Source organism: Eubalaena glacialis, chromosome 2 (genome assembly GCF_028564815.1).
Source record: "Eubalaena glacialis isolate mEubGla1 chromosome 2, mEubGla1.1.hap2.+ XY, whole genome shotgun sequence".
In the NCBI taxonomy this organism is placed as follows: Eukaryota; Metazoa; Chordata; class Mammalia; order Artiodactyla; family Balaenidae; genus Eubalaena; species Eubalaena glacialis.
This window is the reverse complement of record NC_083717.1, coordinates 15,749,369-15,772,615: the sequence shown is the minus strand read 5'-3', so window position 1 is coordinate 15,772,615 and position 23,247 is coordinate 15,749,369. Positions and strand designations below refer to the sequence as shown.

The 23,247-nt window shown below is 35.8% G+C and overlaps 1 protein-coding gene across 1 annotated transcript in view; it reads left to right on the top strand.

The window, feature by feature from the left end:
- MALRD1 (MAM and LDL receptor class A domain containing 1) overlaps positions 1-21,365 on the top strand; it is a 607,787-nt gene extending 586,422 nt beyond the window's left edge. The window contains exons 40-41 of the mRNA XM_061181405.1: positions 18,506-18,581; positions 21,285-21,365. Coding sequence (XP_061037388.1) covers positions 18,506-18,581; positions 21,285-21,365 — 157 coding nt within the window. The remainder of the gene's footprint in view (positions 1-18,505; positions 18,582-21,284) is intronic.
- The last annotated feature ends 1,882 nt before the right edge of the window (positions 21,366-23,247 follow it).

Sequence of the window (23,247 nt, the reverse complement as noted above, 5' to 3'; positions counted from 1 at the left end):
GAGGTGATATATTCTGGGGAGCCAGCAATTCAGATGGATGAAGAGGGCTGGAAAGGGAAGGTAGCAATCGTATAAAGACTTGAAGGATGGAGAAGCCAGGCAGAGATGAAGAAAGAGGGTTCCTGAAAATAAAAGAGAATGTGGAAACTTATGGTTTTCAAATTGGCTGACATAGCTATAGAATGGGGGTGGGAGAACAAATTAGATTACACTTAAGAAAAGGATATGGTAGAGAGGTGGTTAAAAGTTTTGAATGCCTATTTTAAGGAGATTTCAACTTATTTTTAAAAATTGGGCTGAGTGCTGGCTATCTTCTGTCTGTCCCCCCAAGTCCACCCTCTACACTTCTCCACCAAACAGGATGGAGAGGGTAGAAGGTGGATCTGGAGACCTGACCTCTATGCACTGCATTAATGGGCTGAATTTATATTCATCTGAATTTATAATATGTTTGGCCAAAGTGGAGCACCTTGAGGGAGGAAAGAGAGAGGGGGCTGGGTATTCATAACCCTGGCTCCTGCCTGCAGCATGGTTCCAGCTGGCTGCTGGCAGTGACAGGTCCATGAGGAGCCCCTATGCATTCCACAGCTGTACCCTTCTCAGTCTGCCTCTTTCCAGCCTAGGGTGGTTAACAGGCATGATGTCATTGGCCCAGCCTACTGCACCATTGCTACTGGTTTCTTTATATTCTGGCCAAACCTTTGCAAACTGTCACTTGATCAAACGCTCCTCAAATTTCCCAGTTTGAGTATGTCAGCTATTTCCTGCTAGGGCCTTAACTGATGCAAGCCAGGGAAGTGTTTTAAGAATGACAAGAAGTGTTTTAAGAATGTAAGAAGAATGACAAGATCATATCTATGGTTAAAAAAAGAATGCAGAGCATGAGAACAGATTAGGAAAAGATTAAGAAAGCGATCTGCAGTCTAGAGGACATAAGCCTGTTTGAGAGGTTAGATGAGAGACAGTGAGAACTTGAACTTGAGCAGTGGTGACTGACCTAACATAGGAGGTGAGGAAAAAGCAGGGGTCAAAGTTGATCCGAGGATGTCATGTCTAGGCAACTGCACAGTTGGTAATGCCACTAACAGAGATCCAAAGATCCAGTAAGAAAAACAGGTTGGGCAACAGGGAAGAAAACTATTTTGACACTCTGTATTTTCTTATACATAAAATGAGGAAGTTGAACTAAATTTTTCCCAAATGTGTGTCATGTATATAGGCCACCTCCACAATTTAGGGCATGACTATATATTATGTTTACTATTCTTTTTATTTATTTACTTATCTTTAAATAGACTTCAGAGTTTGGTCCTTTGGGCCCTGAGTATTCCCTTGTTGTAATGTAACTGCATTAAGCCTTTCAGCTATTGGAGTGCCTTTTATGTAACTGAGTAGTGTCCTACCTTTATCTTTGCATTCTGAGAGAGTTAATGCTTATTTTAAAAAATTTTTAAAGTATCTAACTTACGGTATTAAACCAGGCACTTGGCAAATCTTTCTGTATGGTGGTCTTGACCACGCAACTGACTGATGGTTAAAAACAGCAATATCTGGGACTCGGTTATAATTCTATCCACTGATAAAATCTCTGGGAAGCAGAGACAGCAGTGTCTGTTTACTCTGCTCCTTGCCTAACACACAGTGTGCATTTCATAAGTAACATGTAGGGCAGATGAAAAATAAGATGGCTAGGATCTGTAGATTTGCAGTAATACATCAGAGTCTTGGAATTCAGGCTCTATGGGCTGATTATGCCCAAGACATTGAATGAGTGGTGCCAGCTGCCTCTTTCCAGACTCTAATGGCCAAGAAGAACTTGTTGATCAAAGGAAGATAGAACAAATTTTCAGAAATGCTAGGCTTACTTCTTCCTTTGCCATAAAAATAAAACATAAAAAGGGAAAACTTTCACAAAGGCTAACCACAGAAGTTGTGTCATCTGCGAATTTTCCCAAGTCATGTTGGACAAAAAGTAAGCACTCCTACCTCTGAGCTTCCAAAGCGCTTTGTTCTCAGCCTTGTTTTCCCCTCGTCACATTGACTTTTGATTTGATGTCTCCCATAACAGATTGTGAGCCTCTTAGTGGTAGGGTCCTTGTCCTATTTATATTGATATTCCTTAGAAATTCATTGTAGTAAATATCTGTTAAATCAAATGTCTCAGCCTGTTTCCAGTAGGATGTTTGAGCCCAAATGAACATTTTATTTTCCAAGAAATATTTTACTCGGCCTCAATGCTCCAGGATTTATTCCTACTAGAATACTCACAGATGACTCTTAAAGTTAGGATATCATTGTTTGGTATTCTTGAAGAATTTCAATCTAACTTGATTGACCTTCATGCCATTCTACAGAAGCTGAAAGCAAATAAAGGAATCCCAAATGAGCCCTACATGTGTGACCCTTAGCAAAATCATTACTGGGGTCCATGATGGGCTACAAAATCAGCCCATAGTCAGAAGCTTACATCCTAGAATATTAATGAAGGACATTAGAGAATACCAAAAACCTATAAGTATGAACATTCATAATCTATGGAAGAAACTGGGCATCAAAACACCTGGGCATTTCAGGGAGGCAGGAAATTCAACTTACTTTAAAAAGTGACGATATTCACTCCTCTCAATATTGTCCTCACACTATACCATTTAATTTGGATATCTATATGTGTGACAGATTTCACCCTGAAGTTTCTGAAAACAGTGCCTGGCATCTGACAATCTAATCTAATCAATATAACTGGTAATCTAATTACCAGTTTTATATATAAGGATATTATTACTCTCATTCTACTTTCTTTCATGAGTACATAGATTAACTCTTAAAGTAATATTCATATTTATCAAATGAACAAAATTAGAAATTTCACATGACTTTCAAAATGATTTGCTATTTTTACTAAATAAGTAGTAGCTCTTTAAATAACCAGTTCCCTGGTCATTTATTATATTATTTGATTATGCAAAATCAGCTTACATGCAATGTGTCAGGAATGTAAGTCTGGAATAATGCAAGCTTCATTGGTGTGTACGTGTGTGTGTTGTCACTGCAAACTCTCCCAAGTTGTTTCAAATCTATTGTCATTGGATGCAGACTCCAAATAGTCTAAGAAATAAATTCTGTGTAAAAAATATAAAGAGCACTTTACTGTATAATAGCCCCATGTTCTAATTATTTGATCTGAAGATAGCTACTTTGCCATTTTAATACAGGTGACTATTTGGCAGAAATAGTCCCCAGGGCAGGATTCAAGGCCCTTTTCAGCGTCTTCTCTCTGTTCACTATAAATCTTACATTAGCAGGAAGACAGCATTTCAGTCCTGAAATATTTCAATGTTGCATGTGTTTCCTCATATCCAAGCAATCAGAGTAGAAGAATGTGTTGTAGGAAATCAGCGTTGCTCCTTGAAAGACGTAACCTGTTTAAATGAGGAAGGACAGGAAGGCAGTAAAGAAAAGTGAGGTGTGTGCTATTAGCAAATCATTTAGCTCTGCTATGGCATGTAGCAAATACATTTAGTTCCTTTTGCTGGAGAATCAGAATTCTAAATGTTGTTCTTTATTAATGTTACTAGAGGGTAGGGAATTTCAAAGAGGGGAAGATGGGATCAGCTTCATAATTTTTCTTCATAACTGCTTTGCCATCCTCCTGATAGACTCTTTTCTGCTTTCAATTATGTTTCACACAATTTCTCCTTAACAGCATCCTTAGGGACACTCTTACAAGTTCAACAATCTGTTTACTGTGTTGGAATTTCTAGTTCACTAATGAATCAAAGGACAGAATGACAAGAGAACTTGAAAGACCAGCTTATTTTTGTCTTTGTGAAAAGAAACACATATATCAGAAACTCTCAGCGATTCATTTATGTACTTGTTGGCAAAAATTTATTAAGCATCTATTATGTGCTGGGCACTGTGCTAGTCACTGGGAATATAGAAGTAAATGATAATTTACACTCTGGTGGAGACAGCATATAGAAAAGCAAATAATGTCAATTCTTCAACAAGCATATATGAAACACATGCAGTTGCTTCCTACAAAGCTCTGGAGAAACACAGGTAAAAGAGAGGCCAAGTCTCTTTCAAAGGTGAAAATAATATGGTGGGGAAATTGAGGAAGGATTTAGTGAGTATATGCTGCATCACTCAAGTCTGAATTCATGGATTGAAATCCCCAAGATGAAAATGAGGAAGAGCAGACAGAACAGCTTGTGTCAAGGCACAAGCTGTAATGGAGAATGGTGTGGTTAGTGTGAATAAAACATAGGTCAGGTAAGGAAAAATGATAGGAAATTTACTGAGAAACAACAGGGATAGACTATTTTTAAGAAATCTACATAGGATGCTAATCATGTGCTTGTGTACTTATAATTTCTCTTTATGTTTTAAAAATAAGTTGTTCTAAAATAACTACAAGAAAATGCAATTTTATTGCTTTTTTCAAATTTTAAGTATTATAAGCTGAACTAATTCATAGACCAAAGAGAGTTTTAAGTAAATGTATTAATAAATCCAAAATAGGGTATATTTAAAGGAATTTGTAGGTATTTGTAAGTCATAATGAAATAAGTAAGTTTTTCTAGATAGATTGTCATATCGTGTTGTCAACTTTAGATTGTCTAAAATGATTTAGAAAGAAGCAAGTTGCTAGGTGACTGCTAAGGGAAATCACGAAGACTGATAATTAACTTCAACATTGCAATCAGTTTCAATCACACAGATTATGTGTCTATGGGAATTCAATAAGAGAATTAGAGGGAGTTTTCATATAGAGCAATTTACATGAAAAAATATTTCATTATGATCGAAGAAAGTTATATAGTACTTGGCCCTTTCCAACTGTGGGACTTTGAGGTATCACATTCATTCAAAGAGAAAGGAAGAGAAAATATTTTCAGAAGACGTAGCTAGCAAAAAGTTAGCCAGGCAAATGTGTATTTACTCATATTTGAACACCCAGTGTTAATAGAACAGAGCCAGCAAAACTATGTGTGATGAAGGACCGGATGTGTTTTGCTTTGTTTTGTTTTCAATCCATCACATACCAATGCTTTTGTAAGAAGTATTGGAAAAGTGAGATTAAAAGACACACAAAATACTAGTCTAAATTTCTTATTCTGAGCCTCAACAGACATAAATTTACTCTGTCAAATAGCTACAAACATTTCTAAACACCTATCCTCAATTTTTGTATTTATCTCATCACGGAACCATAAACAGAATAAGACCATTACCATACATAAATCACACTCTGAGTAGCTCTGCAGTAGAGTACATGGCACATATCTGGGACTCAAGTAACGTTTCTGAGATAAATTGGAAAATAAAGATTTTATCTCTGCCCATAGGAAGTTAGCATTCAAGTGGGAGAGACATGAATGTAAATAGATAAATGCAACTAAGTTCATTTTTCTAGACAGATTCTTACATAGCGTTGTCAACTTTAAATTGTCAAAAGATTTAGAAAGAAGCCAGTCGCTAGGTAATTAATAGGGAAAATCACAAAGACTGATAATTAACTTCAATACTGCAATCGGTTTTTAAGCAAAGAGATTACGTGTCTAAGGGAATTCAATAAGGAAATTAGAGTGAGTTTTCATATGGAGCAATTTACAGGGAAAAATATTTCATTCCAATTAACAAAAATACCATATATCCTGATAGTAAAACGCACACTCCACAGGGGAGTACAAAGAAGAGAAACGGTTTATCCGGCTCCAGAGCTGGCAAAGGCTCTGGCCAATGAGGAGGGTATTTAAGAGCAAAAACAGGAATTATGACCTACTTAAAACCCCTAAGAAGTGCAGCAGGGACGGCAGGTAGATGTTGAGAAGAAATGCTGAAAAGAGAGGAGCCAGGAAAGACTGCGGTAGGGATCTTACCTTTCAGGCAAATGATTTACAAGGAGCCAGGGCAGGGTGGAGGCGAGGAGCTCGTGCAGGGGAAACACCTCATGATCTTTTCCAAATTGTAAAATCACCACCCCACTCCCAAGATTCTGATATACAGCAGCCTAATGAATAGAATTTGGAAAATACAACAAAGTGCCAGAAAAGAATTAAAAATTACATTGAATGTCACCACCCAGAGATAGAGACTGTTACCATTTTGATGTGTCTTCTTCCAAACTTTTATCAATATGCACACATGTACATGCACCTTTCATCTTGAAAGTCTGTGTTCTACTGTGTGTCCGGTTCATGTTAGGTGGTTGTGAATGTGCTAGAAGTCGGTGGAGACTGCCTTCCCATTGGCAACATGGGGTCTCCTTAGGGTTAAGCTACAGGAACCTGGGTCAGCTTTATGCATTCTAATTGCTTCCATGTTCCTGGGCATGTTCCCATGTAAGCACTCTGCCACAGCAAGATCGTATTAAACAGTGACATGTTTTGTGGTTAGTGATATTTATTTCCTGCCTCAAAAGACTAAGAGAAAAATATGGCAGCTGCTGTATCATGGGAATGAGTTTAGCAAACTTTGGTGTCCCAGTGGTTTGGTTTTGTGACCCTGGATGATTGATCCTTTCCTCTCCCTTTTGGGGCATTTCTGGTTATATTTCCAAACCCAATTCTTTCTGAACTTTTTCACCCAAAACATTTGGTTCAGCTTCTTCCTTAAGGACTGGGAAATGAAAACTTGAGCTCATGGACATCCCCCCTAAATTATCCCTGCTTTTTCAAATTGACTTGCTTCTTTTCTTTCTTTCTGTCCTGTGTTACAGATTGTTTGTTGTAATTCTTTTTTTAAAAAAAATGTCATCATCTTGCCAAAGATAGAGACCATTATATAGGTGAATATTTTTGTTTACTACTCATGATGTCTTCCCTTTTTTCTTTAGTGGTGGTCAGGTAATACAGTATTTTACAGGAGTATACATTCAATGAGAAAAGGATGATTTATAGACTCAGTTTATTCTTTCTTATAATGCTTTATGATGTGCAATTTTATTCTATCTATAGATTCTTTTTTTTTAACTGTCCTTTTTATTTTTAACTTTTAATTTAAAGTGACACACAGTATTATATTAGTTTCAGGTGTAAAACACACCTGATTTGATACTTTTACACATTAAAATATGATCTCCACCATAAGTCTAGTTACCACCTGTCACCATTCAAAGTGAGTACAATAGTCTTTTTTTTTTTTAACATCTTTACTGGAGTATAATTGCTTTACAATGTTGTGTTTGTTTCTGCTGTGTAACAAAGTGAATCAGCTCTATGTATATATATATCCCCATATCCCCTCCCTCTTGCGTCTCCCTCCCACCCTCCCTATCCCACCCCTCTAGGTGGTCACAAAGCACCGAGCTGATCTCTCTGTGCTATGCAGCTGCTTCCCACTAGATATCTATTTTACATTTGGTAGTGTTTATTTGTCAATTCTACTCTCTCACTTCATCCCAGCTTCCCCGTCCCCCTCCTCGTGTCCTTAAGTCCATTCTCTACGTCTGCATCTTTATTCCTGTCCTGCCCCTAGGATCATCAGAACCATTTTTTTTTTAGATTCCATATATATGTGTTAGCATATGGTATTTGTGTTTCTCTTTCTGACTTACTTCACTCTGTATGACAGACTCTAGGTCCATCCACCTCACTACAAATAACTCAATTTCATTTCTTTTTATGGCTGAGTAATATTCCATTGTATATATGTGCCACATCTTCTTTATCCATTCACCTGTCAATGGACATTTAGGTTGCTTCCATGTCCTGGCTATTGTAAATAGTGCTTCTATGAACATTGTGATACATGTCTCTTTTTGAATTATGGTTTTCTCAGGGTATATGCCCAGTAGTGGGATTGCTGGCTCATATGATAGTTGTATTTTTAGTCTTTTAAGGAACCTCCATACTGTTCTCCATAGTGGCTATATCAATTTACATTCCCACCAACAGTGCAAGAGGGTTCAATTTTCTCCACACCCTCTCCAGCATTTATTGTTTGTAGACTTTTTGATGATGGCCATTCTGGCCAGTGTGAGGTGATACCTCATTGTAGTTTTGATTTGCATTTCTCTAATGATTAGTGATGTTGAGCATCCTTTCATGTGTTTGTTGATAATCTGTATATCTTCTTTGGAGAAATGTCTATTCAGGTCTTCCACCCATTTTTGGATTGGGTTGCTTGTTTTTTAGATATTGAGCTGCATGAGCTGCTTGTATATTTTGGAGATTAATCCTTTGTCAGTTACTTCATTTGCAAATATTTTCTCCCATTCTGAGAGTTGTCTTTTTGTCTTGTTTATGATTTCCTTTGCTGTGCAAAAGCTTTGAAGTTTCATTAGGTCCCATTTGTTTATTTTTGTTTTTATTTCCATTTCTATAGGAGGTGGGTCAAAAAGGATCTTGTTGTGATTTATGTCATACAGTGTTCTGCCTATGTTTTCTTCTAGGAGTTTTATAGTATCTGGCCTTACATTTAGGTCTTTAATCCATTTTGAGTTTGTTTTTGTGTATGGTGTTAGGGAGTGTTTTAATTTCATTCTTTTACATGTAGCTGTCCAGTTTTCCCAGCACCACTTATTGAAGAGGCTGCCTTTTCTCCATTGTATATTCTTGCCTTCTTTAACAAAGATAAGGTGACCATATGTGCATGGGTTTATCTCTGGGCTTTCTATCCTGTTCCATTGATCTATATTTCTGTTTTTGTGCCAGTACCATACTGTCTTGATTACATAGCTTTGTAGTATAGTCTGAAGTCAGGGAGCCTGATTCCTCCAGCTCTGTTTTTCTTTCTCAAGATTGCTTTGGCTATTCGGGGTCTTTTGTGTTTCCATACAAATTGTAAAATTTTTTGTTCTAGTTCTGTGAAAATTGCCATGGGTAGTTTGATAGGGATTGCACTGAATTTGTAGATTGCTTTGGGTAGTATAGTCATTTTCACAATGTTGATTCTTCCAATCCAAGATCATGGTATATCTCTGCATCTGTTTGTATCATCTTTAATTTCTTTCATCAGTGTCTTATAGTTTTCTGCATACAGGTCTTTTGTCTCCTTAGGTAGGTCTATTCCTAGGTGTTTTATTCTTTTTGTTGCAATGGTAAACAGAAGTGTTTCCTTAATTTCTCTTTCAGATTTTTCATTGTTAGTGTATAGGAATGCAAGAGCTTTCTGTGCATTAATTTTGTATCCTGCTACTTTACCAAATTCATTGATTAGCTCTAGTAGTTTTCTGGTAGCATCTTTAGGATTCTCTATGTAAAGTATCATGTCATCTGCAAACAGTGACAGTTTTACTATCTATAGATTCTTATAACAGATTTAATGTGCCACACTGTAATTACACACTACAAATTGTAATCTTGGTGCTGGCTTTTTTATGATAAACACAACCATATTAAAATGCCTCTCATGGGAATTCCCTGGCTGTCCAGTCATTAGGACTCCTTCCTCTTACTGCCAAGGGCTGGGTTCCATCCCTGGTCAGGGAAGTAAGACCCGACATGCTGCACAGTGCAGCCAAAAAAAAATGCTCCCCAAATCAAATTCTCTAACACACTGTTGTGCTTCAAGTGTTCCATTTAATCCCTCTCCCTTCTTGCTACCACCCTCTCCTAGATAGTTTTACTGAGGCACACTTTGTCATAGTCTCAGTCTGATATTTTGAAAGATATTTGTTGAAACAACCTAGTGAAACCCATTGCTGGTCTTCCTAAAATAATGTTGTGGGCACTTGTTACCTTGTGAGCCTAGAGTATAGTGACAGGATGCATACCATGAAAGTCTTCTCTCCTGAGTTGGTGAAGATGTGCTTCTAAGCAACTGTGTTTTTTTTCTTGTTTGTTTGTTTGTTTTTTGCAAGTGTGACCTATGTGATTCTTTTGTCCTGCTTAAATTTTAATTGGAGAATCTTAAAGTCAAATTTGTATCCGACATTAAGTAAGTAAATAGACTCTTACCATACCGATGTCATATACTGTCCCCATCTCTTTCCCTCTGGCTCAACTCTATTTTCCAGTTCTAAGAATTCCTTTCTCCACTTCCTATCTGTTTCTCATTTGTCTTTTTTTTTTAAATTTATTTATTTTTGGCTGTGTTGGGTCTTCATTGCTGCGTGTGGGCTTCCTCTAATTGTGGCAAGCGGGGGCTACTCTTCGGTTGCGGTACCCAGGCTTCTCATTGCAGTGGCTTCTCTTGTTGCAGAGCATGGGCTCTATAATGCAGCCTCAGTAGTTGTGGTGCATGGGCTTAGTTGCTCCGCAGCATGTGGCATCTTCCCAGACCAGGGCTCGAACCCACGTCCCCTGCGTTGGCAGGCGGATTCTTAACCACTGCACCACCAGCGAAGTCCCTTCTCATTTGGTTTATATTCTTCTATTGTGCTTATCTTTGCAAACTGCCATAAAGTTGCTCTCATTACAAAAAGGACAAAGTAGTGTCTAAATTTAAAAATGTGTGATACCTCTCCTTAAAAACAGTCTATTCAGACAGGCTAAAATTTGGATTGGAAACAGTCAGAGACCAGGTGTAAAATAAAACTTGTCTAAGGTTTTGAGAAAAGAAAGATGATGTGTGTGAATCGTTTGGCACTGATAATTGCACAGGAAATGCAGTGCACCAATCTCCTCCTATTACTACAAGTTAAAAATGAACAAACCAAAACAAAACAAAAAAAGAATAACTCATTTTTATAGGTTCTAAAATCAGGAAGCAAAAATTAGAGCATTACTCATTAATTTTTATAATGAGAGAGAAAAAAACATTATTAGTACCCTAAGAAACAAACATTTCTAAAAAGATCTCTTCTTGACAGAAATATGTTTAATGAACATTAAAAATAGATATGAGTAAAAGTGGGGACCAGAAATATATTATTTTTGTTAGGATTTTATAATGTATTTTCCCTTTATGTGAAAGATTAGCACACTCAGAAAGACTTCATAGAAAGTCTTAGGACTGGAAACATTTGGAAAAACCTAATTGAAGAGTTTAAAATGACATAGGTGGAAATGAGTAGAGAAGAATTGAGATTTACTTCTCTGAGACACTCCAGATTCACCATTTATCAGGCTAAGCAAAATTTAATATAGTAGGCATGACTCCCAGAATAAATGAATTCCATTTCCACCAGTGAAATGATTGTATTTCATAATTTAGATGGGCCCTTTTTTAAAAAAATATGTCACATGTACTTTTATGGTTAGAAAACATTTTTCCCCAGCAGTAACAAATCAAATACTTCATAGCCTGAAAACTCACATCAACCCCTGATATTTATACATGGATATTTCATACCTCTTATTTTTCAGAGATATATATGCGATATAAGGGACACAGACCTTTATTTTTCAAATATTGTAAAATGAGTTACTTGTACCAAATTAATTTTTCTCCAATAATATGACTTTTTCAGTTTCCATGTAATGAAATAGATAGAAGGACCATCCCTATTCTATTATACTTTGCTCATCTTCAGGAAAGCCCCCAGGCTGCTCCTCTGGGCTGGCACTTAACCAGCTGAAAAAAAAAAACAAAAATGGAAAGAGACAGAGGTCAAAAGTAGGCTCCTGGCCCACTTAAAGTCTTGGGCTAAGTGGAACAGAAATCTAAATACAAATGTGACTCCATGGTAACAATAGTAAAAATGAATGTCTTTTCTCTCTGAGTATTGATGAAGTATATTGCTGGGAGTAGGCATGGAAGAACAGGGTAGAGAGCTGGTTAGTGGCTTTTTTTCCATCATTAAGCCTTCGGACTATGTGCATTCATTAAGTTATTCTTTCTATAAACATTCAGTTGATTCCTGCCGCACTAGGTACTGTATTAGGTGCTGTGATAGAGAGAAGAGTAAACCAGACAAGGTCCTTATCCTCCAGAGGACTTATAATCTAGTGGGGGAAGAACCTCATTTGCTCCATCTGTAAAAAAGGCATGAACAAGATGATTGCAAAGGTCCTTGCTAGCTGTAAATAAATAAATTTATTTTAAAAAATTAAAAGTACTACAATGAGTATTATTACTAATTTTGCCACTTCCTTATTTTTTTCCTTTATCCCAATGTCCTTTCATTGGTCCCAAGTTTGGGGGTCAGGAGAAACAAGTAGGAAGTTTAAAAGAAGATGTAAATGACAAAAGGAGAGAATAAGAAAAGAAGGTAAAAGAATAGCACTGGACTGTTAGTGGGCATCTACTTGTGGTAGGCATTTTATAAATGTAATTTAATCTAAGAGACAGAAATCTAGCAAGCTGCCACCCTCCAAAAGAAATTCTACAGGCAGGAACAAATAATGATCAACTTTGTAAGTATAGGACCTAATGCAGTGTTTGATAGATAGTATGTGTCCTAGAAGTGTTGGATAAATTTAAATAAACATGAAAGATGATAAATAACATAATCAGCATTCTAGCATTTCACCACCTTAAGGAGTGAGTCACCACATTATAGACATCATTTTCCTTCAGGCCCTTAACTCAGGACAGTTATTTCTTGGGTCTTAAAATGTTCTTCAGCATTTAGAAACAAATATAGAAATCATTTCTTTAGTGGAAGCATGAGAGCAAATTCCTCCACACACACATGCACAGCAAATATCTTTTGGTAAATAAATTATCACATTTATCTCTTCAAATCACCTTGATAGCTGCATTAGGATTACCCAATTTCAGAAAGTGTTGTTCTCCATACTTTTTAGTAGACAGGTTTTTACAGTAGAGTTTTATAATGCAATCCACGTGGACGTAACAGGAATCATCATGCATGGCCATCTTAAATGGCATTCCACCTTACTTTTATAATTTGTGCTAAAGTTTTGAGCTCATCTGAACATTTTCTAAGCCTTTTTTAAATATGAATACATTGTGACAGATTTACTCCCATGAGATGGTAGTGGGGACTACCACTAGGTGTTTGGTGGATTTGACTAAGAAGCGTGAGTAGTTTCTCAGACACACGAAATGACATACCAGTAAATTGGAGAAAAACATGTCTGTTCTTAACAGAAAGAAAGTAAACCACTGATTGATAACCAAAAACAATTAATTTAGTAAATAAAATTAATAATTAATAAGACATACTCAGTAAGACAAATTATAAAAGCTGATTAAAATTATTAATTAATAAACTTACAATATGTGTAAATTGATGTTTATTTTGAAGTATAGACTTGTCAATAAAAACAATTCAGGCACTGTCTTGTCATTCTTTCTTTGTAACCCTCCTGATAGCCATTCTTCAACATGCAGAGTGACACCTATGCTCACTGTCACCTTGTTTTTCTTTCAACCTAGATAAAGATTTATTCACTTATCCAGTCTAAAGGCTTCACATTAAGTGACAATCAGACTCTACCCAAAACTGTCCAAACATTGCCATAATAATTTGCCTTATATACTAGCATTACAATTTATTTTTATATTAATGAAGGTTTTATAGCTCCACTAAGCAGAGATAAATGTGTTTACCAATAAGAAACCTTAACCAGAGTAATTAGACAAGAAAAAGAAAAAAAAAAGGCCATCCAAATTAGAAAGGAATAAATAAATCTATTACAAATGACATGATCATGCATATACAGAAAATCCCAAAGAATCCACCAAAAAGCTACTAGAGCTACTAAATGAATTCAGCAAAGTTGCAATATACAAAATCAACACACAAAAATCAGGTGTGCTCCTAAATACCAGCAATAAACAATCAGAAAAAAAAACTAAGAATGCAATCACTTTTGAGAATAGCATCTAAAAGGATAAAATACCTGGGAATAAATTTAACCAGGGAGGTGATTAAAATTACAAAGCATTACTGAAAAAAATTAAAGAAAACCTAAATAAGTGGAAAGACATTTCAAGTTTATGGATAGGAAGACAATATTGTCACGATGTCAGTACTGCCCAAAGCAATCTACAGATTCAACACAGTGCCTATTAAAACTCCAACAGCCTTTTTTGCAGAAATGCAAAATTGATCCTCAAATTCACATGGAATTGCAAGGGCACCAAAAAGCCAAAGCAGTCTTGTTAAAGGATCAAGTTGGAGGGCTCACACTTCCTGATTTCAAAACTTACCACAAAGCCACAGCAAACAAAACAATATGGTATTGGCATATGAATATACATAGAGACTAATGGGTTATAATTAAGAATCCAAATATAAACCCATACATCTGTGACCAGTTGATTTTTGACAAGTCCATTCAATAAGGAAAGAACAGTCTCTTCAACAGGTGTTGCTGGGACAACTGGATTTCTACATGCAAAAGAATGAAATTGGACCCCTACCTCATACCACACACAAAAATTAACTCAAAACAGATCAAAGACTTCAATATAAGAGCTAAAACCATAAAACATTTAGAAGAAATCATAGGAGTAAATCTTCATAACCTGGGATTTGGCAATGCATTCTTATATATGACACCAAAAGTATAAGAAACAAAAGAAAAAAATAAATTGGACTTCATCAAAAACTTTCATGCATCAAAGGGTCTTAAGAAAGTGAAAAGACAGCCTACAGAATGGGAATATTTGAAATCATATATATGTTAAGAGTTTAATATACAGAATATATAAAAACTCCTACAACTCAACAAATCGACAGACAACCCAATTAAAAAAAATAAGCATACTTGAATAGACATTTCTTCAAAGAAGATATACAAATGGCCAATAACCATATGAAAAGATGCTCAACATCATTAGTCATTAGGGAAATATGAATCAAATCTATAATTAGATACCACTTCACACCTTTTGGGACGGCAATAATAGTAATAATAAAATAGAAAATAACAAGTGTTGGTGAGGATGTGGAGAAATAGAAACCTGCATACATTATTTGTGGAAATGTAAAATGGTACAACTGCTATGGAAGACAGTTCGGTGCCTCCTCATAACTTAAAATAGAATTACCATATGACCCAGCAATTCCACTCCTAGTTATATACCCAAAGGAGTTGAAATGGGGCCCAGATACTTATACGCCAATGTTCAAAGCAGCATTATTCACAATAGTCAAAAGGTGGAAACATCTCAAGTGTCCATCATCAGATGAATGAATAAACAAAATGTAGCATATGCATACAATGGAATACTATTCAGCCATAAAAATTATTGCAGTTCTTATACATGCTACAGTATGGATTAACCTTGAAAACATTATGCTAAGTGAAATAAGTCAGACAAAAGGATAAATATTGTATGATTCCACTCATATGAAGTACCTAGACTAGGTAAATTCATAGAGGTGTAAAGTAAGTTAGAGGTTACCAGGGGCTGGAAGAAGAGGAGAACAGTTTTTATTGTTTAATGGCCATAGAATTTCCGTTTCTACTGATGAAAATGTTTTAGAAATAGGTAATGGTAATGGTTGCACAACACTGTGAATGCAGTGAATGCCACTGAATTGTACACTTTTAAAAAATGGGTAAAATGGCAAATTTTGTTATATATATTTTACAGTTTTTTAAATTAATAAAATTAATTTTATTAAAAAACTTGAATTATATTCTTTAAATGGGTGAAGTGTATGGTGTGTGAAAGTCATGTTTACTGGATGCAACATAGATAAGTTTTGTTTTATTTTTTGTTTTTCTTCATTGCCCATCTACAGTGATTTCAGATATCTATTTTAAATACTTCCATGTTTTTAATCAACACTAAAACAATTTTGTTAGTTAATAAGCCATGAAGTCAATTCCTTTAGAGGTGTTCATATTCTCACTAAATTTAAATTGGAAACTTGCATCAGAAATATTTTCTCTGTTTAGCCCCCTCACAATGCCACCTTATACAGTGCCTGCACATATTGGATGTAGCCAGAGCTTAATAATAATTTAAGTGAATTCATCACAAGTTAGGGGAGGAAAACTCATGTGATCCATGCAGCTTCCTTTCCTCTACTCTAAGCTTCTAAGTCAATGCCTTGCTGGTTCCTAGAGGTCGCTCCATTCTTTGAAACCTCAGCTCTTAAAGAGCTGTCTGCCTAATGACAGATACAGTAAGTTAAACAAGCATTTTTTATCCTAATGCAGACTATCATCGCACCATACAGTGTTAGAAGTGGTAGAAAACTTCATAGTCAAACATTTTGTTTTCCTCATATCAGGATCCATCATTTTAAGTAAAATTGTTTATGTTTGAATTTATATAATTGATGAAGGTGGAAAATTATATCATAGAACTTGAAATGGTAAATATATGGAGTTGACATTTAAAATTTTTCTTAATGGAAGTATCTATGGGCAGTGGGTAATATTTTACCTTTTAAATAGGAAAGACATTAAGAATTAAGCCCAACAATTCAGGGATTTCCAATGTTGGGAGACATACACTTGATCTGGGAAAAATAAAAGTTTGAGATTACTAATAAACATAATTTGAAGTAAACAAATTTGCTCACCTTCCACTACTCCTACTGTGACCCTTTCTTGTTTTATTACAACTCCGTATCCTGACACTTATGTATCACCCTTCTTTCTTTATAGTCACGCAATCCCCAAAGGCTGGCCACTCTATTTTAATAGAAAATTATTTAAGACTTAAAATCCTTCAGAAGAAAAGTAGCTTCAATAGCTGAATCAATAGGGTTGGAAAATTGATCAATTTACTTGGCTTCTGCCTGCCAATATTGGTTTAGGTCATCTGGGGTCTCAGCAGTTCAAAGCCAAAAATAATCACCTCATATCGAAATCTTTTGTGTTGCATGTGCCTCAGTTCTATCCAACTGACAGCCGAGCCTGTCCCTCCAGTTCCTGGTTGCCTGCCCAGTCTTTGGACCATCTGTCCTGTCTAGCCTTATGGTTTGGGTTTCCTCCTGTTTCCCGATTTCATGCCTGATTTCAGCCAAGAATAATTTTTCTGAGCTGTCAGTGTTTGTGGCTGTCCCGTCTTTACCTAGTTCCTAATTTCCATTTTGTTCTAATCCTCCCTCCCTGCATGCTGTTTCTCCTGTACCAGCCTTTGCTTTCACATTTTGACATATTTCAAAACACCACTTCACGTCCCACCTAGTCTCAGTTTTGAGAGCAGCACTGTCTAGGCTCTTGCTCTAACTATGCCAATTTTTGAGCTTACTACTCTGAGAACGTAACAATGACTAGTCTTGGAGAGAGAAAAGGCAAAGAATCAAGCACCACTCATTCAATTTAATTAGAGCAACTCATAAGTTTTCAATTAGTGGTTAAGGAATTAACTTGTTGCCTCACCATTTAAGAGTATATCTATGATTTTTTTTTTTTTTCACAAAATAACTCACAAAAATGGCTGCTATGGCCCTCTTCATCAATAACCAAAACATAGATGCAATGAAGGTGAACTGGTTAAGCTACTGAATATTTAAGCCAATTACATAGAAACAGCGGAGGTCAGGAAGCTTAGAAGACACTGAATCCACAGGGACAATGTATTGTCAGCCAAACACAATTACCCTGATTATGCTATTGGGCTCATGAACACTGTTATTTTTTAGAAGAGGACCATGCGGTTTGGTAGATGAAATAAGAGGTCATACCTCTGACAATTTCTTCTCAAAGAGTAAATCAGTGAGACTTCCTCTTTATTATCTTTTCTTTTAGGATTTAAGGGTACATTACTGACAAACATTTATTGTCATTATACTCTGGGCAAAAATAGTCATGCATTATATATTTTTTCTTCCTGGTTGCCTCCTCAAGACACTGGCAATCATCCTGGAATCGGTCTTCCATTCTCCACTATGTGTATGTGTACGTGTGTGTGTGTATGCATGCATGTGTATGTGTGTGTGTGTGTGCGCATATTTGGGATTTTCCTTATATCTTCAATAGGATGTATTTAGTTATCTGGTTATATTTATTTATTTCCTGTGATGAGCACTTTTTCTTCATCAGTTGTGACCAGCTATACCAAGGCTAGTTGTCTTCTGATAAGTCTATTGACTCTTAAGTAACTGAAGTATAAAAAGGAAATGATCATTTAGGAGCTCAGTTAATCAGAGTAAATTCTGCAGATCTAGACCAGTATGTGAGATTACCAAGGACATGCCTCTTTATGATCCATGAAAGGAAATACTAACATAAAGATCTCTTCAAAATGCTCATATTTAAATTTGCTGTTTAAAATGTTAAATACTATGACATGCACTACATACAAATCTCTATGACAGACACTGTCGTGGAAAATAGTCCTCAGGATGTGGTGGGTTTGGCAACTCTTGAAGTCGATGGGACTTCAAGGTGGCCTTTCCTTATAACCAATTCAACTTTATATAACATTGTTCTTTCTAATCTTGTACACCTTGGTATTATTTGAATATTTAAGCAATCAATTTTAAGAACAACTTTTTTTTATGTGCTTGGGTTTTTTTGGATTTAAATATTCAGAGGGCAAATTACATTTGCTTTCAAGAATGTGTTTGCCTTGGTATCCTGCAAAAAAGTCTTTACTTATGAAAATACCTTCATAAAAATAAGTACACTGGCTAGATAATGTGTCTCCCAAAGATTTCTATCAGATAATAGCCTGAAAATGTCCTGTGGTGCATTTTAATACTTACTTTTCTTTTTGTGGCCCTGGGTGCTTTAAGGAAAACTAAAAGAAGTGTTAACTGTGCATTTGTTAATCAAATTTATGGGAACTGGAGCAACCCAGAGAAAACAGAGGTAAGTGGTAATGAACTGTATTGTTTCAGAACGGGGAACAAGCCTGCACACGCGCGCGCACACACACACACACACACACACACACACACAGTGTTGTCTGGACATGTTCCCATATCATGGTTAAAAGATGTGTTTTAGTGGAGTTATTTCTCCACTAAAGAGATGGGATGGGAAGGAGTTTCAGTCTCTCTAAATATGCAATGAGAATTTTCCATTTCAGGATGGTTTCGATCTGCTTGTAGAATCAGTTCACTGTTAAATGGCTTTGTGGTCACTGTTCATACCCAAATAGAGCTGACAAATCTGGAAAATATCAATTTAACCCACAAAGTATTAGTCATCTACTCACAGTAACTCTTCATTGACTGTTCTTCGTATTTGATTCCCAAACACAAAAGGGAGAATAGCATTCTGTGCTCTCTTTCAATTCAGGTGTGGGCTGTGAGGGTCGTTACCTGATAACTTAGAAACAGAAAGGAGAAAGTAAAGTGTGTTACATCTTTCTTGGCCTTTTTTAGGGCTACTCCTTATCAGTGCAATATGAAGTAGGCTAGAGAGAAAATGGCTAGTATAATAAAATTTCTCTCATCCCTTTCTTAAATAGGTAATATGAGCATCCATCTGGGTATAAAACAGGATTAGCCATAACACATCACTTCTTCTGTATGAAAGCTTCCTTACATCTGATTTTAGAAATATTGTATCAAATTCATTCTCTTGTGAAAGTGAGCACATAGAAAGCCAGCTTTCATTTTCTCCTATTATTTTTTTAATGAATATCCTCCAAAAAACAGTTGTTACTGTTGCTGAAACCGAGTAGCAAAGGTTTCAGATCAGGTGGTTTCTAGTATTTTTGAGTGATGTGGTTGAAGTCTAACACAACCCTTGACTTTTTTTATTTCTGTTACCTGATAACTTAAAAAGAGGAAAGGAGAAATTAAGGGCATTGCATCTTCAATAATGATGTCATATACACTTTTAGTATTGTTTTGTTAGGAATGAAAGGAAGAAGTAAGATATTTCCCAGAACACAGAGAGAATTAATTTGGATGATTTGCCAAGTCAGTCAAGTCATAGAATAAAAATGAAAATGTAGCCCTACTTAATGGATAATAAACAAATAAATAAATGAATATTTAAGAAACAAAATGTAATACATCTTCTTGACAAAGTAGGAAGGTGTAATATAAACCTATTTTCATTTTTACTAAAGAAAAGAAAACTTAATCTTTTTAATCTTTAGCTTAGTTTAACTTTTAGTATCTGAAAGTTACAAATGATGTAAGGAATTAAAATGTGTTTTAAATTTGACATTTTTATATTTATCATTCCTCTTTCATGTTTTTTTCTTTCCATTAAGAATGGCTAAGGAAGAAATCCTGTCATAGCTCTAGAATTTTGTTGCTATTTTGATTTCTGTTGTTTCAGAAACAGATGACTTTGTATTAATTAAACTAAGTGCACCTTCTCTGACATTGTAACAGAGAAATAGACTTCCCCGAAAATACTCTTCTGAACATTCTTAGAGAAAATTCTCATATTCTGATATAGAAATTGAGAGAATAGTATAATGAAAACCACATACCCATCAGCCAACGTCAACAATTATCAACCCGTGGTCATTCTTGTTTCACCTCTACTGCCACCTATTCCCTTCACCCACCAGAATGGTGGTGATATTTTTTTAAATAGACTAAATTTTCTTTAGAGCAGTTTTAGGTTCAGGGCAGAACCTAAAACTTTCCATATACTCCCTGCCCCCACCCATGCATAGCCTCCCCCATTATCAACATCCACCACCGGAGGGGTAGATTTCTTACAATTGATGAACCTACACTGATATGTCATTATCACCCAGAGTCCATAGTTTACATTATGGTTCACTCTTGGTGTCAACAAGAGTGTTTTTAAGCAAATTCCAGATATCATTTAATTTTACCTGTACAGACTTCAGTTGTACCAGGATAAGAACATAAAAAATATGTAACCACAGTAACACGCTTAAACATTTAATAATAATTCCTTGACACAATCAAATATTCAATCAGTGTTCAACCTACCCCAACTGTCTCATAAGTAAGTAGGGGGTTTTATACTTTGTTATTGTTGCTATATTTTTAAAATCATGATCCATATAAGGTATATGCATCCAAATTGGTAGACATGTCTCTTAAGTCTCTTTTAATCTCTAGGTTTCATTTTCTCTCTCTTATTTCCCCCTTGCAGTTTATTTGTTGAAGAAATGAGGTTGTTTGTCCTATACAACTTTCCATGTTTTAGATTTTCTAATATACACTGCAAAATATAATTCTCTGAGCTGAAAGCTGTTGGTTGTTGTTTTTTAAAAATTTTTTGTTTTGTTTTGTTTAACCTAACTATAATCAAAACAGCAGACTTAGAGAAACCAGCACCATAGAAAGAAGCAGTCAAGATCCTGGCCACTACATTCCCCCATCCCACCAGAGGTGAGGATGCGGCAGTGGCTCCTATGCCACCAGAGGACGCTGGGCATACACCAAGACTAGGCCTGTGTCAGTGGTTCAGGCAGTGTGGACTGGAGGTGCTGAAGTAGGAGTTGGTGATGCTCTAGTTTTTACTGCAGTGAAAATCCACTAAAAATTCACCTCAATCTCCATGATCTGGAAAGAAGTCTCTTATTTTAATGCCTAAAATCGTAACTTTTTTCAATGTGTTTTTCTTTAGAGTTCTATATACTCCTTCTCAAATCCATTATATGACACAACATCAGGAAGCCTGGAGACTGTATCTAATCATCTCAAATAGTACCATCAAGATCCAGTATGCTTGGGACTTCCCTGGTGGTCCAGTGGTTAAGACTCTGCGCTTCCATTGCAGGGGGCGCGGGTTTGATCCCTGGTTGGGGAACCAAGATCCCACATGCTGCATGGTGTGGCAAGAAAAAGAAAAACCAACCAATCAACCAACAAACAAAAAAAAGATCAAGTATGATCTTGTATTCCAGTCCGTGAAATCTGATAGAAACTCATGCAATAGTAAAAATAGGAGGGATTCAGAATACTACTCTAATTATTACATTTACAAATAAATTTTCTTATGGAATATATTGAATGTTTTCATGGAATCTGAATCAGAACCTTATCTTCATTATATATGTGAATATTTTAATAAAATGTTCCACTTAAGTTTCTTGTTTTCCTTTCATTTTATTATGGTTATGTTTTTTAAAGGATGAACCAAATTGTTTCAGATCCTGAATATAAAGAAGTTTTAAAATGCTTATTTAGATGCCATTGACCTTAGAAACAAAGTTGAACTGACTTAGTATACAAACTAACTAGCAGGAGTGGGTGGACAAATCATAGTAATCCTAACAACATAACCATGAGTAAAATTTATTTCTGCATTTTGGAAAGAATGTGATAAATTATCATCCTAAACTTCCTTTCATTCAAATAATCATTTAACATCTATCTTTACATAGATATAAAAAATAATGCTAAAATATATGTTAAGAAGCTTTGTTGTTCTGAACGTAATAGCCCAGAAATAAACCCACACACTTCTGGTCAATTAATCAACAACAAAGGAAGCAAAAATATACAATGAAGAAAAGACATTCTCTTCAGTAAGTGGTTCTGGGAAAACTGGACAGCTACATGTAAAAGAATGGAGTTAGAACATTTTCTCACACCATCAACAAAAATAAACTCAAAATGGATTAAAGAACTAAATGTAAGACCTGAAACCATAAAACTTCTAGAAGAAAATGTAGGCAGAGCACTCTACGTAAATTGTAGCAAGATTTTTTGGATCTGTCTCCTAAGGCAAAAGGAACAAAAAGCAAAAGTAAACAAATGGGTCGTAATTAAACTTAACTTTTGCACAGCAAAGGAAACCATTCACACAATGAAAAGACAACTTACTGAATGGGAAAAAATATTTGCAAATGACATGACCAATAAGGGGTTAATATCCATATCCAAAATATATAAACAGCTCATACCACTCAATATCAAAAAAAAAAAAACCCGATTAAACAATGGGCAGAAGATCTGAATAGACATTTTTCCAAAGAAGATATACAGATGGCCAGCAGGCACATGAAAGGATGCTCAACCTCACTAATCATTACAGAAATGCAAAGCAAAACCACAATGAGGTATCACCTCACACGGGTCAGAATGGCCATCATCAAAAAATCTACAAACAATAAATGCTGGAGAGAGTGTGGAGAAAAGGGAACCCTCTTGCACTGTTGGTGGGAATGTAAATTGATACAGCCACTATGGAGAACAGTATGGAAGTTCCTCAAAAAACTAAAAATAGAACTACCATATGACCCAGCAATCCCACTACTGGGCATATACTCTGAGAAAACCATAATTCAAAAAGAGTCATGTACCACAATGTTCATTGCAGCTCTATTTACAATAGCCAGGACATGGAAGCAGCCTAAGTGTCCATCATCGGATGAATGGATAAAGATGTGGCACATATATACAATGCACTGTTAGTCAGCCATAAAAAGAAACGAAATTGAGTTTTTTGTAGTGAGGTGCATGGACCTAGAGTCTGTCATACAGAGTGAAGTAAGTCAGAAAGAAAAAAACAAATACTGCATGCTAACACATATATATGGAATCTAAAAAAAAAAAAATGTTCTGATGAACCTAAGGGCAGGACA